Source organism: Lepisma saccharinum, chromosome 29 (assembly GCF_977018435.1).
Source record: "Lepisma saccharinum chromosome 29, izLepSacc3.1, whole genome shotgun sequence".
NCBI lineage: Eukaryota > Metazoa > Arthropoda > Insecta > Zygentoma > Lepismatidae > Lepisma > Lepisma saccharinum.
The window spans coordinates 34,930,810-34,948,395 of NC_139257.1; the positions used below are offsets into that span (position 1 = coordinate 34,930,810).

General features: G+C 36.8%; 1 protein-coding gene across 3 annotated transcripts in view; it reads left to right on the plus strand.

The window, feature by feature from the left end:
* The window catches only part of Plod (procollagen lysyl hydroxylase), a 170,721-nt gene that overhangs the window by 58,381 nt on the left and 94,754 nt on the right, over positions 1-17,586 (plus strand). For all 3 annotated transcript variants that reach the window (XM_083114530.1, XM_083114531.1, XM_083114532.1), the window contains 4 exons: positions 231-367; positions 3,394-3,557; positions 5,413-5,589; positions 13,143-13,342. In XM_083114530.1, coding sequence (XP_082970656.1) covers positions 231-367; positions 3,394-3,557; positions 5,413-5,589; positions 13,143-13,342 — 678 coding nt within the window. The remainder of the gene's footprint in view (positions 1-230; positions 368-3,393; positions 3,558-5,412; positions 5,590-13,142; positions 13,343-17,586) is intronic.

The window sequence follows — 17,586 nt, forward strand, 5'->3', positions numbered from 1 at the left end:
TACAACCAGACATGATTATACGTTAAGTGATAGGTTTAACAGAATGCATTGTGGTTCAGCTTCACTTTAAATTATAGATCCAGTCACAATTAATCTGTCTAAAAAAAAAAAAGTGAACTTAAAAATAAACACAAACATTTCAGCCATTTTCAAAGCAAACACTTTCTGTATTTGAATGGTGTTTTATAAGAATGTTTTCATTAAATCGTACTTTTTTTTTATGTTTTTAGGTTCTCGGTCTTGGTGAGAAATGGGAAGGAGGCAATGTGAAAAAATTCAGAGGAGGGGGCCAGAAAATAAATATTTTGTTGAAAGAATTAGAAAAATACAAGGAACAGAAGGATAAAATAATAATGTTTACTGATAGGTATGCATTATTTTTTTCTTAATTTTGCCAAATGTATTAACATGAAAGCTGTATTATATAGAAAATTCTTGAAATTCTTCTTAACCACTTCCTAATGGTTACAAAATAATATAATAATTCACAGTTGTGTTTTGTTCTAGTTTTCATGTAGCCATGTGAATGTCTATCATGATCATTTCACTTTGAAATAAATGATAGGAAACTAGGACAAATCATAATTTGTAATAGCATGCAATGTTAGACATTGGACATCTCTTTTCTTCAGATGAAGTTCTTCCCTCATTTTTCCAATGGTGCGGATCGTGCCTATGATGAACTTTTGAAAAGATAAGAACCACTATAAGGCAAGGAGCTGCAGTAGTCTAGTCGGTAGTGTGTCTGACTGCCACGGGGGAGACCTGGGTTCAAGTCCTAGAGTGTGAAGTTTTCCAGTCTTTGCCCTGCATAAAGAGGTTCTGGGACTCACCCAGCCTCAAATCAATGGGTACCTGGGAGCAACCCTGGTAGGTAAAGGTGGCTGGAGCATGGCCAGGATCGAGAATGTGTTGGGTCCCATAATACATCCCCTAAACGTGCCTTCTTGGCACGGTGCTATATACAGGAACTTTACCTTATAAGGTAAAGGCATTGTATTATTTTGTAATAATTTCATGTAATAATGTTAATTAGGGCTGAGCCGATATCGACAAATTTCAATGAGTTCATACCAGTGTCATCTGTATCGGAAAATATGAGTTGGAATTTGTTCATCAATACCTGGTGGTACTTTTCCAGAGTTTGCGTATTGTGCAGGGTCTATAAAAATGCCACGCAACACTTTCATAGTCATTATGTTGGAATTTTAAAATCTTATTTATTTTACACAAGTATTATGGGAAAAATAGGTTTTAATATTAAATGACAGTCAATATAATATTCAGATGTAATACTTGAATATTTTCAAGCAACGCTCTGGTAAACTAATACATGTAATTTCAGTGGAATACTTGATTATTAATACTGTCCCCTCTGCAGCACCCTTGGTGCAAGGTGATGAAGTGTGTTGTACACTCACCTCAATTAGTATTCCGGCAGTTTGTTTCTTTATACAGCATATTTGCAGAAGATACAATTCAATCTGCAGGTTTATCAATATATGCTGTGCTGTATAAGACACAACTTATTAATAATGTCATTGACCCTGTACCAATTCCTAAAGGAGGTACACTTGAACACTCCTTAGAAAAGTAGGGACGGGGTAGATTAATCAGTACATGATCAATATCAACTAATATAGGCACATTCGTTTTTCTAAATAACGTGTAATTTAATTTCTAAATTCTGTTATTTTCTTTTTTTAAGTATACAAAGTATATATTCATGTACCTGTAATTGCCTAAATACCAAATTTATTTTCCTAAGCTACACAGTTACTACAGTCACCTGAGTTAATTAATTTAGAGTGTAAATGAACCAATCAGGTTCTTTGTGGAACATTTGCATGTTTATGCAAAATCAGTAGAATATTAGTTTCCAGACCAATGGTAAATTTTATATTGATACTTCTTATAGGTCTCGACAAAAAATTCATATAGGGTTGAACCTGAGTTATACATGCGTCAAGGTGAAGAGAAAATAACACATATAACTGAGAATTACTTACAAATCAGATTTAGTTACCATGTCATATCATTTTTAAAATACTGTAATTGTATCTACAGGGACCGGCAGAAAAATCTGATGGTTTTTAAAGTGTATATAAATAAAACAATTAATGTAATGCAAGGTTTAATAATCACAATTGCTACAAAAATATTGCCGTTTTCAGTGCTTACATTAATTTTTCTTTGTTTTGAAAGTTGTGGCCGATAAACGATGACTCCCCCCACTCTGCCGTTGAAAGACCTCGCACAACAATTGTGTCAAAGGTAAACATCATTTTTGAACATTTGAACAACAATTGGTGATCTCAAGTTGGCTATTCGCAACAAAATAGCGGCAATTCCGAATGAAATGCTCGTGAGGGCGACGTCCAACTTAAAGGCAAGGCTATATGAATGTGTAAGGAATGGAGGTCATCATTTATCGGACACAATTTTAAAAACAAAGAAAACTTAATGTAAGCACTGAAAGTAGCAATTATTTTTTTTGATTATTAAACCTTGCATTACATTAATTGTTTTATTTATATGCACATTTCAAAACCATCAGATTTTTCTGCCGGTTCCTGTATTTGGAGGAATAAGATACAGTATAATACAGGTTATTTCTGTCATAAAGTGATAAATTACCGAATCTAAAAGTTTGATTCTTAAATGCATTACATTTGGCACTTTATTAGTGAACAGTTTGACACTGAACTATAGTTTTAGTGAACTAGAATTTTTCATACTGATCTTAAACATTCTTTCACTTTTAATGTTAACATGGAATCTCACGTAATATTATTGCCACTGTAAGAAAATTCGCAAATTGTTCAATGTTCAAACGTAACTCAAGAAATTATACAGTTGCCCTACATAGGTAGAACTTAAACATTAAAGAGGAAGATTCATTTTGAACTTGACTCTTGGTTTAAAGAAATCAGACATTTTGGTTTGTTTTCTCGCAACTCGAGACCGACTGCCGCCGTGCCCACCTATACTGTTTTGTATTTGAAACTCCTCTTGTGTTTTTGTAACTACAAGAAATGTGTACTTCTGATGTATCTTGGTTAGTTACGTATAAATCAACTGTATTTTATCAAAATTAGTAAATTCAACACCGAATTACGTATAAATTCATTATGTACAAATAAGGTTTAATTAACATGTTTTTAAATTATATTTTGCCGGGACTTACCATAATTTACATATTACACAGAACTGAGTTACGTATAAAGCAGTCTCAACTGTATACCTATTCCTATTAGAAATGCCATGTAAAAGATGGTAAAGACTTAAGGGAAATGGAATATGAAGACAAATTTTCATGGCAAAATCTCTTACAGTGTTTCTTTAGCTAAAAAAAAATGGATTGTGTATTGACTTTTCATATGTCTCTTGCAGTTATGATGTCATATTTATTGGAGGAATGGATAAAATTATAGAGCAGTTTGACAAATTCAATGCAAAGGTAGTGTTTTCAGCAGAAGGGTTCTGCTGGCCAGATGAATCCTTAGCATCCAAGTATCCGCCAATTCCAAAAGGGAAACGCTACCTTAATTCTGGAGGTAAGCTTCTTAAAGAGAAGTCTCTATTGTTAGATGATATACAGTGAAATCTCGAATATACACTAATGTAAAATTTGGAAATGTCAAATCAGTTTTCCAGTGCATCTTGTTTTCTCCCTGTATTTTTGATGACAGTAATTATGTATTGCTTTTTTTCTTAACACATTCCTGCCCGTAAGCGACCATGGTCATTTAGTTGCTGTGTCCATTTTCTAAGTTGTTTTTTTTTGGCATTTTCTCCCCCTTGTTGATTGGCAAATGAAAAGGCTTTCCACCACCTGACTTGGGGGGGAGGTCCGATGCAGTACCAGAGAGCCTGTCCGGGGCACCAAGATACTGAGGGTGCCCAAAACATTCGGATCCTTGGAGGACCAATGGGGAGTCATCAGTAAGGGACACCAGCAGGAACCCTCAGAGAGGTCGGGTTCCTATCCTCCAAGCTGAAAAAGTCGACGAAAAAGTGCCATTTGCAGCCTCCAGGGTACCCATTTTGAAAAACTCGAAAATTTAAGATGGCGGACACATTTTTTGTTATGTAAGTTTGGGTTCAGAAAATGCCTGGGCTGACCATTTAAATACGCCTCCCAGAGCTGGTCGTGAATTGTTAATTGTTCACAGTAACTATGTAGCCATCTTAGTATATAACACACAACTATTATTCACATATCAGGTTACTCGGAAAGTAAGTTCCAGTATTTTTTTTAATGGGCATATCTGTCTCACATTTATTGTATTCAGCATAGTCACTCATTGTTAAGGCACTTGTCATGCCAGGAAAGTACCTTTTGTAGATACTCGACATAGAAATCTACTGATTCTTCGTCAAGGATAAGAGTTTCCATTCGTGCCATACATCTCACGCGAGTATTCTGATTTCACACAAGTAGCCTATAGTGTATATTCTGACGGTAATAAATTAAGCAGAAAAGTTAAACAAAAGCATTATAATAAGCTATTAATTACTTCACTTTGTTTGTGCAATTTTCACAATATGCAAGCACTACAGTGTGCTTCCACTGACCTAGAAATTATGGAAAAGTAGAGAAATCACTTTGAGTAGAAAAGTCGAGGATTTTTTTTAAAATAAATTTTAGCTCCTGAAAAAAGTCATGGATATATTTTTTTTAAAACAGGATTAGATAATGAAAATGTTCTCCTCCGTGGCCGTGCGGTCTAAGGCACTGTGCTTTGGGCTCTGACTGCACGGTATGGGTTCCAGTCTGCCTGCATTCAGTCTGGGTTTTCGACTTGTGTTTAGAACCGGTGGCAATCCACCATCATGAGAAAATTGGGGAGCTACGATTGAGTAGCGTAACCTGGTCACGGATATCTCCTACAATGGCTGGAGTTCAACGTGTTGACCACACGTCACCCCATTACTGGTTGAAGATCTGCACAGCTCTAGGTAGAATTATGAGAGGGAGACTGGCAGTGGTGAGATAGACTAAGGCCCTTACAGGCTGTCGAGCCACGGGTTATTTTTATAGTGAAAACATGTCCCACTTTTTTCTTTAACTAGCCTTTTGGTTGAAGACATTTCCTATAAAAATGTTTTTCATATTTTTTTTGTTCATATAATTTTAACAGTGGTCATTTGAATAACATCACTTGTTTACTGATAAACAAATTGCTTAGTGGCATTATGGAGGGAGTGTTAAAATTTATTTTAAAATGCATGGGAAAATCTGGGAATTCACATTAAATGTAAATATCTGACTACAGTTTCTGCAAATTGACATGTAAAAATTTGGTAACTACAAATTTATAATGATTCAAATCTTGTATTAAAAGCACATCAAAATTATGTTCTAAGCTATAATTATCAATGTATGTGTGTAATTTTGTTTTATTTCAGGCTTTATTGGTTATGCCCCTGAACTATATAAAATAATGTCTTCATCGCCTGTGGAGAATGATGATGATGATCAGTTGTTCTATACCAAAATCTATCTTGATGAAGAACTTAGGCAGAGGTACAAAATAAAATTGGATCACAAATCTGAGATTTTCCAGAATTTGAATGGTGCTGTAGGTAAGTGAGTAGGTGCTTATGATAAAGGGAAGGGGAGTTCAACTGGAGAAAACCATTGGCCAAAATTTAAAAATACAAGACACGTTAAGCGTAACAAATTATTAAAAATGAAAGAAATAATACACACACACACACCCTCTCCTTACATACATGCATATAAATGTGTCATTTCTTCTTTAACCTTGGGAGTATTTATATCTGTCGCCAGAAATCATAAGACCCGATGAATTCATTCAAAGTGACAAATTATTTGTGTTGTAACATTATAGGAAATTACATGATTTTCAATTTCAGATTTTGAATTACTGAGTAATCCGTATCCGAAAGTCTCAATAATGTTCTTGTTTCTTTTTCCCACAACAATTGGCAGCAGACTATAAAGGCTCTTATTCTTCAATGCAACAATTGAGGTCTGTTGTATTTCAGTTTTAAACATGGTGAGAACAGAAGAAAGTAGAGAATTGTTGCTTTTTCTGTTCATTTTTCCTATTTTTTCATTTTCAGCATAATTATACTGCATACGTTTTTAGATGCGATATTGGGTGGGGCCACGCATAGCGTGTCCTTGGCAGCCAGCCAATGCAGTTGGAAACTACAGTGTGCAAATTAAATGCAGTGTTCTGTATTTTTCTTGCTCGCAAGAGTTTTCATAGAACGCCACTTTAAACTTTAGCCACCCGAGCCTCTTTCGCATGTAACCCCCTTGCGGCCTGAGCCGATTTTCAGCAAAATGCAGAGTTTTATAAAAATAACTGTAGATCGGATGCTAATTGCCGTAGACAGACAAATGATATATCGTTTTACTCTGAATGAACCATAGATTCGGACTATATAAAATTTATGCACATTCGGCGTATATATGGAGGGATGGGGGGAAGGAAACTGAAAATTCCAAAAAAATTTAAGAAAAGATAAGGGGTTTCACCCCCCCCTCCCCCTCCTGACAAAAAGTACAAGACATTGTAACAATACACATGGAAATAATCGCTGGCATGTTAGGAACAAGAAAATAATTGCACTATTATCATATGATCAATAGAACACGACTTGTACCCCAAAATGACATGTCTGCGTGCCACTGACTCAAGTTTCGAACCATCCAAAATATTAATTTTCTAACCAAATTTTCATTTCTATGCATTATTTTCAAAATGATCCACTAGTTATTGAAATACTGATACTTGTACTGTTAGCAAAAGTTACTTATCGATATGATAAATGAATTATGTATAATTTCCTGCACAATATAAAACAATATTTTTCACATTATCCTCAGAGATCATATGCTGAAAATGATCTTTAAACAGATGCTTAGTCAATGGTGCAAATTTGAATGCTAGAAAGCAGCAAAAGTACGTAGATCAGAAGTTTGCACTTTGGACTGTGCAGGCAACAGTGGTGCCAGATATTTTGTTTTGTTTAGTGCTTCAAAAAAATTATGAACTTAGAGGGAGGGAAATCTGCAGAGAGTAGGATTCAAAAAAGTTGGTCATTGAAGTTTTTTCATTACCAAACAAACAAATTCCTCTGTGCGATGCACAATTAATGTAAAACCTTAAAAAATATGTAAGAACCTAAAAAAAAGGTTTGATTTAGGCACAAAAACCTAAAATGGGTTCTAACAAGCAAAATAGGTTATTTTAGGCACTATAAAATTTCATCAGTTGTTGCATTTTTTTAATGAAACCCTGATGTAACATTATTTCTCACTTACCTGCAAAGGGAAAAGTAGGTTAAAAACCTAAAATCCAAGGTGATAAAAAGCTATTAACTCCAGTAATAGAAAAGAGCATATAGGCTGTATGAGACATGGCCTGCAAGGATGGAGATTGTTTATACTAATTGAGATTGAGTCTCAAGGTGGTGGTATTGTGTACTGGAAATCAGTTTCCACTGAAGGTATTGGCTGTGTTGATGGATCTGCAGCTGATATACACTAAATGCTGCTGTTTTCCATGAGAGTGGGACAGTTGAGCAAGGACATTGCATAATGAGAAGAGACACTGATCTGCAAGAAAATCTATGAAGGTTGTAGAAACGCACAAAACCCAGCTACTGCCCCAATCCATTAAACTTGATCTGATGAATGGCTTTGTCAAAGCTATTCAACACACCAGTCTAGCTTTCAAGTACCTGGATGACAAATTCCCTCTTCTTAGCAAGGCTAAAATTAAAGAGGAAGTTTTCCTTGGTCCCCAGATCCAAAACTTATTTAATTATGAGAAGTTGGACAAAAGCTTGGGACAAATCTTCCTCTGAAATATCAGGGAAGAAAACTACAAAGAACTGATTGAGAACATGTTGCCTCCGTATCAGAAACTTGGATGTAATATGTCCATAAAGATACACAATATCCATTCCCACTTAAATTTCTTCCTCAATACTCAGTAGCTATGCAAGTGACAGGCAAAGTGACAAGAACCTACACTGAAGTGCCAAAAGTCATGGGATATCGGGAGGGAAATAGTTGATGGCACTGTGACATCGCGGCAAACCAGTCGAATGTCACGAAGCAGTTTCAGTGTTGTCAGGTAGACTTCTGTGAGTGCAGTAAAACGTCTTGTACCGTGGTGATGGGAACCCGACGGAAATTATCTGCGTTTGAGCGTGGGATGATAGTTGGTGCTAGACGAATGGGGCATGTGATTTCAGAAGTCGTCCAGACACTGAACTTTTCTCGCTCCACAGTATCAAGGGTGGACCATGAGTACCGCATTAGAGGCATTACGACTCATCAGGGACAACGCAGTGACCGCCCACGAGTGACGAATGACCGCGACCGGCGACGTCTGGGCAGATTCGTCCGGGCAAACAGACAAGCAACAGTGCGTGATCTGACAGCAGGAATCAATGCGGTACGTCCCAGGAATGTGTCTTGGAGGTCATTGCAATGCAATTTGGTCTCCATGGGGTATCGCAGCCGAAGACCGACAACGTGCACCACTACTAACCCCTGTCCATCAGCAACGGCGATGCACATTTGCTCTGGAACATGTGCATTGGGCCTTAGAGGACTGACAACGTGTAGCATGGTCAGAGTGTAAAGTTTCCAATTCGTACGTGCGGATGGTAGGGTCCGGGTGTGGAGCAGACCCAATGAGGCCATTGACCCAAGTTGTTAATAAGGCACTGTGCAAGCTGGTGGTGGCTCCATCATGGTGTGGGGCATGCTTACTTGGCATGGTTTGGGTCCTCTGGTCCTCGTGAGCCAGACAATGAACGCTCATTGCTATGTTCAGCTGATTGACCATCTCCAACCCTTTATGGACTACATGTACCCTGCCAACAATGGGATTTTCCAGGATGACAATGCGCCATGTCACCGGGCCGCAATAGTGCGCGACTGGTTTGAGGAACATTCTGGCAACTTTCAACACATGAATTGGCCTCATAGATCACCGGACATGAACCCTATCGAGCACATGTGGGATGTCATCGAACGGACTGTTCGTGCCCAGGATCCTCAATCTGCAACAATGACCAAATTGTGGAAGGCAATCGAGACTGCATGGCTGCACATCCCTCCAGCGGACTACCGGTGGCTTGTTGCGTCCTTGCCACGGCGAAGTGCAGCAATTTGACGTGGCAAGGATGCAACAAGCCACCGGTATCCGCTGGAGGGATGTGCAGCCATGCAGTCTCGATTGCCTTCCACAATTTGGTCATTGTTGCAGGTGGAGGATCCTGGGAACGAATAGTCCGTTCAATGACATCCCACATGTGCTCGATAGGGTTCATGTCTGGTGATCTAGGAGGCCATGTCGAATTGCTGGAGTTCGCCATGCTCAAGGGGGTCCCATGTTAGGTAGGTATCCCATGACTTTTGGCACTTCAGTATATATATGTGGTAAATACATATTGCTATACTTTCTCAGCAAATATTGTATATCCCTCATAAGCCGTAGCCAATTTTAAATTTTCATGGTCATTTTCGTGTTCAGCAGCTCAAAATTTATAAGAATAGACCGTTTTCATTAACTCTTTCGCTGCGCAATTCTCTGGCACACACTATCCCTTGGCTGCGTAATTAAATTTGAAAATATATTTTTTTTATAAACAAATAGTTTTCACAATTATATTGCATTATATATGAGAGAGAACTTACAAAAGTCATTCCTTGTACTGAAAAACTATTCTGTAGTCCCTGGTGGTATGATATTTTGAAAAATTTTGAAATTTTGAAGAAAAAAAACATTTTTTTAGAAAGAATAATTTTACAAAATTACATTGCAAAATATGTTATAGAGAACTTACAAAAGTCATTCCTTGCACTGGGAAACCATTCTGTAGTCCCTGGTGGTATGATATTTTGAAAAATTAGAAATTCCTGCACCTAGATCAATGCTGTTTTGCACTCTGCTCCATGGTGTTACGGAGGGCGGTACAAATTTTTCATCAGACACTACACAATCACTGTCACCACTTGAAGTCTCATAAAAACTGTTGCTATTATTGTCACAAATTAATTCACCTTCTGATTCTGAGTCTGCAAATAACAGTTGAGTAACATCATTATCAGACAAGTGTTGACGACTTGACGAAGCCATGTTGTTTACATTCGAACATGTATTTGAAACTGACATGTCAGAGCACTCGAGGCTCGTATGTCAAAGAATTCTAAACGCGACATCATACGGATAAAAACAAAACTACAAGTTCAAATAGTTCCAAATACTATCAACAGATGTCAGAAGGCTACTAAAAGCGACGTACTGCGGCAATGCGACACCCGCAGCGAGTGGAAGTATGAACTCGCAATAATGCGACTTCCGCGGAGCAAGGCACCTGGCGTGCTGTGCATAAATGCGACTACCGCAGCGAAAGAGTTAAAGTGGCAAAAATTTAGTTTAAATTTGTTGTTGCCTAGTGTTACACAATTACAGGGTGGCTACTCACTGGGAATTCCGGTAATTATGCGTGAATTATTCCCCATAGAAAAATTTCAACTTGTATTAATGCAAATGAATTCATACATTTACAAATGCTCCAGGGCAAGTTTTTCACAGTTAAGTCTTTATTTTTATCGAGGAAGGAAAAGAAGAGAAAGCTCCGTGGAAATTAAAACTGAATTCTTTCAATCCGTTTACTTGGATAGAGTCCTTTGCAGAACAATCTATCTGCAAGATGGAAGATATCTTGAAGTTGATTAGGTAAATTTGAGTTTGGAATTTTTATACAATTAACAATTTTTCGTAGATTAGTTTATTCCGTAACATTTATGACATGTGTTTGTAGATGTATATCGAGTCTGAGTATGTGAAATGGCAAATGTAAACTCCGCACCTTAAATTAAATATTTTAAATATATATACCGTTTAATTGAATTGAATTAGAATTTCTGGATATATTGGAATGACACAGACCCTTTATATTGTTAATATATTTGTGTGTGTGTGTGGGGGGGGGGGGATGGGGGTGGGGGTGGGGTGAGAGGTGGTAATATGCAAGATTGAAACAGAGAAAACATCTGCATGGACCCTTGAATTTTTGGAAACTTTGCCTTAAAAACCGGGAATTATACTTGAATTTTATTATGGTCCTAGAGTGGCCATCCTGAATTAGTGCAAAATATTCATTAAACGAATGGGAGGGGATTTAGTCCATTAAATCTTCCCCTTATATAAGACCACAGGTTCAATGATGTACTAGTGCACTGAATATAGCCCCCCCCCCCCTGCTCAGTTCCATGACGTAGGACACCACATCAAGTAAGCCCTGTGAACATGTAGTGCTCACACAAGCTGTGTTACACAGGCCATTGTGTCCACCACATTGGACACTGTTACACACGAGACACAATCACATTATTGATAAAGCTAGAACGAAATTTGCATAAAAACTGTGAACGAAACTTTGCTTCTAGTCATTCCTGAGATCGACTGGGGCTTTAAATATAGGAAGATCAGCATTTGGTTTGATTAAAGGGACATCACTAAAAATAAAGAAGTTAGTCTTCTGACACAATCTGCCAGATAGTTACTGAAAGGTCATTTATTTATTCATTAAGAGGATGTGGCTAATATTGTAGAAGTGTGTGTTACTCATCCGTGGGTTTGCACGTGACAATCAGTTTCATACTAGAACTATGCATGACAATTCATCCCGTATTAGAGCTATTATTTTTTTTATTCTCCTGGCTCCCGTATTGACATTCTATTTCTCCCATGTATAACATTAGCAATGAAGTTTGCAAAATTTAAATTCATTCTGATGTAATATGACTTCAGCTACACATACAAAACTTAAAGTCAACTGCAAGATCTTGCCTGTGTAGCATTCGGCAGTCGCAAGTGATGTCATAATCTTGCAGTAGTTGATTGATGGTAGATGTTTGGTTGTGCAGCATCAGTGTGTGCAGCATATGTGCATATATGTTGTAAATGTGATATTATAATAATACCTTCTGTAATTGAATACTTGTCTCTGTGAAAGGTAAATACCGTAAAAGTGATAAAGGTAAAGTGCTCCCCTGTGCATAGCACCACGCCATGAAGGCATATAGGGGGTGTGGGGGTAACGCCCCACACTTGCTTGATCCGGTCGTGAGTGGGGGTGATGTGATCAGCATCACGCCCCTGACCGCCTTTACCCCCCAGGGTTTCCCCCAGGTACCCATGTTATTCGATGCTGGGTGAGTACCGTATTGGTCCGAATATAAGCTGCACATTTTATCCAAATTTCAATTTTAATTTGTAACCTTAAAAAAATTGACATTTCGTCAAATCATATGCTGTTAAAAATGTGCTGATTTCTCATTTGAAATAAGGATAATGCAACAATAGCATTGTAGGAACTGGCCGCATTGTAGATACCATAATGTTATCCAACAATAGCATTGTTGTGTAGATTTTTCAGCGAAAAATGCAGGCTCAACCAGGACTCGAACCCAGGTCTCTGTCAATTCGTGTCATTGCTCTACCACTGAGCTACCGAGCTGGCCTGGCTTCTCCTGCATTTTCGCTGGCACTGTTTTACCTGTGTGAAATAGTCTCTGCAAATGCTACTATAAAACAGCACCACCAAAAATGCAGGGGAAGCCAGGCCGGCTCGGTAGCTCAGTGGTAGAGCAATGGCACGGATTGACAGAGACCCAGGTTCGAGTCCTGGTTGAGCCTGCATTTTTCGCTGAAAAATCTACATAGTACATCTCCTGTGTGTGCCTAATTTAATGAATAGCATTGTTGTTTCTAACTGGCCATTGTAAAAACTGTCGGCATTCTTGATAATGTACTCTTTGATTTTATTGAGATTGTTTGTTTTTCCCCTGAATCTGCCAGTAAATGGTTACCGGTATTTTCTTTTCTTCCCTCGGATTATATTCAGGTATCATCTTTTTTTTCTTTTCGCTCCTTCAAATAATGTAAATTAATTACTTTAATATTATTGATTCCAGTAACACTTGCTGGAGTAACGCAGTGTCACTAAAAATACACAAAATTTGTCACCCCTAAATCTCCCATAAATTCAATGCTGAAAGTTGGTTATTCTACCCCCATGTAAGAATTTCTGTATGAAGTTTAAAGTAAGTTTAAAGTATTTATATTATTTTCCAGGTGATGTTGAGTTGAATTTCAAGGGAAAGGAAGCGTACCTCCAAAACACTGTGTACAACACTGTCCCCCTTGTGGTGCATGGAAACGGTCCCAGTAAGCAAATACTTAACACTCTTGGCAACTATGTTGGCAGTAATTGGAACCCGACTGATGGGTGTGTGAATTGCTGGGATGATATGATAAATCTCGATAAATTAGATGTAAGTAAAAGTGCGACATTTTTGTTCCACTAACGTCAGTTTCATTTCTATTCTTCATTTTTAGAAAGGCTGGTTTTTGGTATTTGAATCAATAATTGTTAATTTGCACTTTTCCTTATTGCATGTTATTAAAGCACAATAATCTTATCATTCTGTGGTGTCAAGATTGTAAAAATGTAATGGGACTAGTGCCTTGGTCATAGAATAGCTGAATACAATTTAAATTTTAAATTTTTAAAATAAAATTGTAACCTTGCTTCAACCCATGTGCCTTTAATCCTCTCCCCTTCATCGAAGAACCCAGATGAGTTTGAAAATTTGGTAATATTGTAGAGAGATATGTGTAGACACTAGTCTTTTTACATTTTTAGATGTTAAATTCATAATACTTGTACTGAATAGTCATAAGGTGATTTCTAATTGAAATACATAAATTATTTTAAACAACCCAGTATTAAAGTACATGCTGTACAGCAGAGTACATAGATTTGATTCATTCATTAGTTCATTTATTCATTGTCCAAAAATTGATTGTTCCTGGTGGTTGAAGTTTAAGTCTGACTACACTTTTCTCTCTTCAACATACCACAAGCAATCTATAGTTGTGAAGTTGGCTGTGCCATCAAAAAGTAAGTAAAACATTAAAATGCTGACCAAGGCAGAATTTATTGTATTGAAAATATATACCCACCCTCTACCAGCGTCTTCTTCAGACAAAGATTCACAATAAATTTATCTATCATTTAATGTTTTATTTTCATATTTCAGGTTTGTGTGACTTACTCACTTTTATATATATTCTTTCATTCGTATTTCTAAAAATTAAAAATACAAAATTATTTATTACTTACGTAAAATGATTATCTATTTTGTACACCGACAATGTTTAGGGAACCACTGGTCCTATATATCAGCTATCCGAAAATTGTTTGGCTGTATCCCTGAAGAAGGGACCAGTGGTTCCCGAAACATTGTCTGTGTACAAAATAGATAATCATTTTATGTAAGTAATAATTAATGTTTTATTAACATGGAAACAAGGCTCAAAGGGTTACCAATAATGAGAAGGCATAATGAATGGAAGTGGATGTTTTCTTATGAAACGCAATATTAACTGTTCACTGGCCTATTGTGGCACATGGAACATTCCATGGGTGGTGGATATGGGAAAAGTCGATATCAAAGTTGACAACACCTAATCACCAGATAAAGAGACATATTATTAGAGCCCGGAAGTTCAGGCATTTATTTTCGTTAAAATAGGCAGGCAAAAAGGCATTTATAATGTGGTAAATAGGCACTAAAAATGAAAAAAAGGGCAAAATAAACCGAAAAAAGGCACATTTAGAAGTCGCTTACTTTTATCTATAATTTCTCGCAAAATGTTAAAATCTAAATTGGGAAGAGCATTTCAATTTTCTCCGTCTTGATTGCACATAACTACAAGGTGCTTTTTAAGTTCTCAACATTCACTGATAGTCGTCTGTCAGAGAGAATGTTTTTCATAATAGAAAATGATCTTTCTACTTCGACAGAAGTTATTGGAGCATACATATAACAAGCTAATGTAGCTGGACTCATTTTGGTAACAGCATTTTCACTTTTTAGAATATCACAAATTGTTTTCAATTGTTTCAAGTCCTCATTTGCACTCACTACCCCTTAGCACTTTTCCGCAACAGCTGACCCCTTTTCTCCTGGCACTTCCATCATCTGCTGCATAGATTCCTCGAAGATTTTCATGGATGCTATAATTGTAATTGTCTCTGGCAATGCACCATAATGTGCAAAAGTAAACTTGAATAGCACAGGAGTTTTTTCACTTCACGAATTGAAGCCACTTCATTTTCTGGAAGAGCATCGATCACCTCACTGATTTTTTGAAGGTTGTTAGCATAATATATAGCTGCTGATATCCAGGTTCCCTATCTCGTCAAGACTGGTTGCTGAGGTAAACTAAGCTCAATCGCAACTTCCTTAAATTTTCGGGTTCGAGAGGGAGATTTCAGAAATATTTTCTTTGTGTTCGAAATCAACCTGTCCACTTCAGCAATCAATCATGCACAAGAAATGTTAACCGAAAGGCAATATCCTGACTCAGCATGAAATACTTTTTTCTCACACTTTTCTCCTTCAGCAATGTTGAAACATGCGTGAGTTCAATATTACTTAAATAAGGCGAAAATTATTCACATAATAAACGGAAGAAAAATAAATGCCAACAACTTTTTTTGGAGAAAAATAATTTATATACACATTTTTTTTTTAAAAAATGTCAAATTTAATTGAAAAAGGCAAAAAAAAAAGGCATTATAATTAAAAATAGGCAGTGGGGTCCCAAATAGGCAAAATGAAAAGGCTTCCAAAACATTGGAATGCACCTGTTACTTGTCCTTGTCACTTCCTGTGAATTTTCTCTTACTTGTGAAGTCAACATTAATGTTTGGTTGCTTCATGCCATAATATAGTAAACATGGCTATATTCAGGTAGTTACCATTAACTACTATGGACGTCTGACTACCATGCGAGAGACCTGGGTTCGATCGCTGGCAGGGGAGAACCGGGATTTTTTCAACCTGTTCAAGTGGCTCTGGCACCCACCCAGCATCTTATAAAGTGGGTACCTGGAGGAAACAGGGGGGTAAAGACAGGCAGAGGCATGGTGCTGATCACATCACCCCCACCTTCGGCCTTGATCAAGAAAGTGTGGGGCCCTAACTCCACACCCCCTATACGCCTTCATGGCATGGTGCAAACCACAGGAGAGCACTTTACTTTTTACTATGGACGTTGATAATCACATAACTACTATGAATCTGTCAGACCACCGTCTTGATTTTGTACTGTGAACTAGCTGTTTTGCTACTTTCAATTTCTGACTTGTTTCACGTGACTTGATATGGTTATAGAGGAATATTGTAAAGCAGTTTTCAATTATTATAACTAACTAACTAACTCTCTAGCCATCTTAGACCCGAAGGTTTATGGCTGCAGGAGCACAGGCCTTCCATCTACCCCTCTCCTGAGCAAGATGTATCCGCTCTTTTCCATCCCTACCGATTTTCTTTAGGTCCATCTCAATGCTATCTCTCAATCGTTGTCTTGGCCTTCCTACTGGTCTTTTATCATCCTCCCATTCATGCCACGTGGCCTGCTCACCTAAGTTTTCTTGATTTAATCATTCTAATAATATCTGGACATACAAATTATGTAGTTCTAAATTATACAACCTTCTCCACTCACCTGTCTCCTGAATAATTTATGTAATAATAGCAATTGGGTTCCTAGGATTCATTGTACGAGAACATCCCTTTTAGGTCCAAATATTTTTCTAAGGATTTAATTTTCAAATACTTTTAATTTATGTTACGGACAAAGTTTCACACCCATATAATACTACAGGCAAAATTACTTTTTTTGTATATTTGAACTTTTAGTTTCTTAGGTACGTATTATACGAGAAGATAAAAGTTTATGAAGAGAAAAGTAACATGCATTTCTTGAATTAAGCCTGCTTTTTATTTCCTCTTTAATATCATTTTCATTTGTTCGTATTACTCCTAAGTACTTGAATTTGGAAACTGGTTCAAATGGTAATTAGATTTTGATTATTACCTAACTCTTGGTTTTGGCCTGTAAGCATATATTTAGTTTTATCTTTGCTAACATCCAAACCTTCCTTTCAATTATTATTGTTTTGTTAAAGAAACCTAATGTAATTGATGCAAGGAGAAATAATATCAGTCAAGAATTACCACAGTGGCTCCTATATTTTTATGAAAATCCAAATTCATAAAATTTCTACATTTTTATGTTGTCCAAAGATGGGAAGTTCAAAGTAGCATGTAAAATTTGCTGAAATTGAAAGTGAGTTATGAGCAATTTTGAAACACAAGGTGGGCCATTTCATATCAAATCATATGGGTAAGTAATAAATTTTGTCACCTTCGAATTTCAAAATCAGCTGAAAAAAATATATGTTAAAGGACCACATGGTACATGTCCAAAAATAAAATATTTTCCTTTTCTGTTGATTTGTTACAGTGTTACAAGCTCAAGAACAAAGACTATTTGGTAAAGAAAAATTTATGCAAGGAAAATAATGCAATATTCAAACCACTATAAATCAAAAACAAAAAATGGTAGAGACTTAAAGTTTCCTTTAATTTAAAGCTTGATCAGAGTACTTCCAAAACCTTATTAAGGAACATATTTATGAAACCCTCTTCAGCTCTAAAATTAA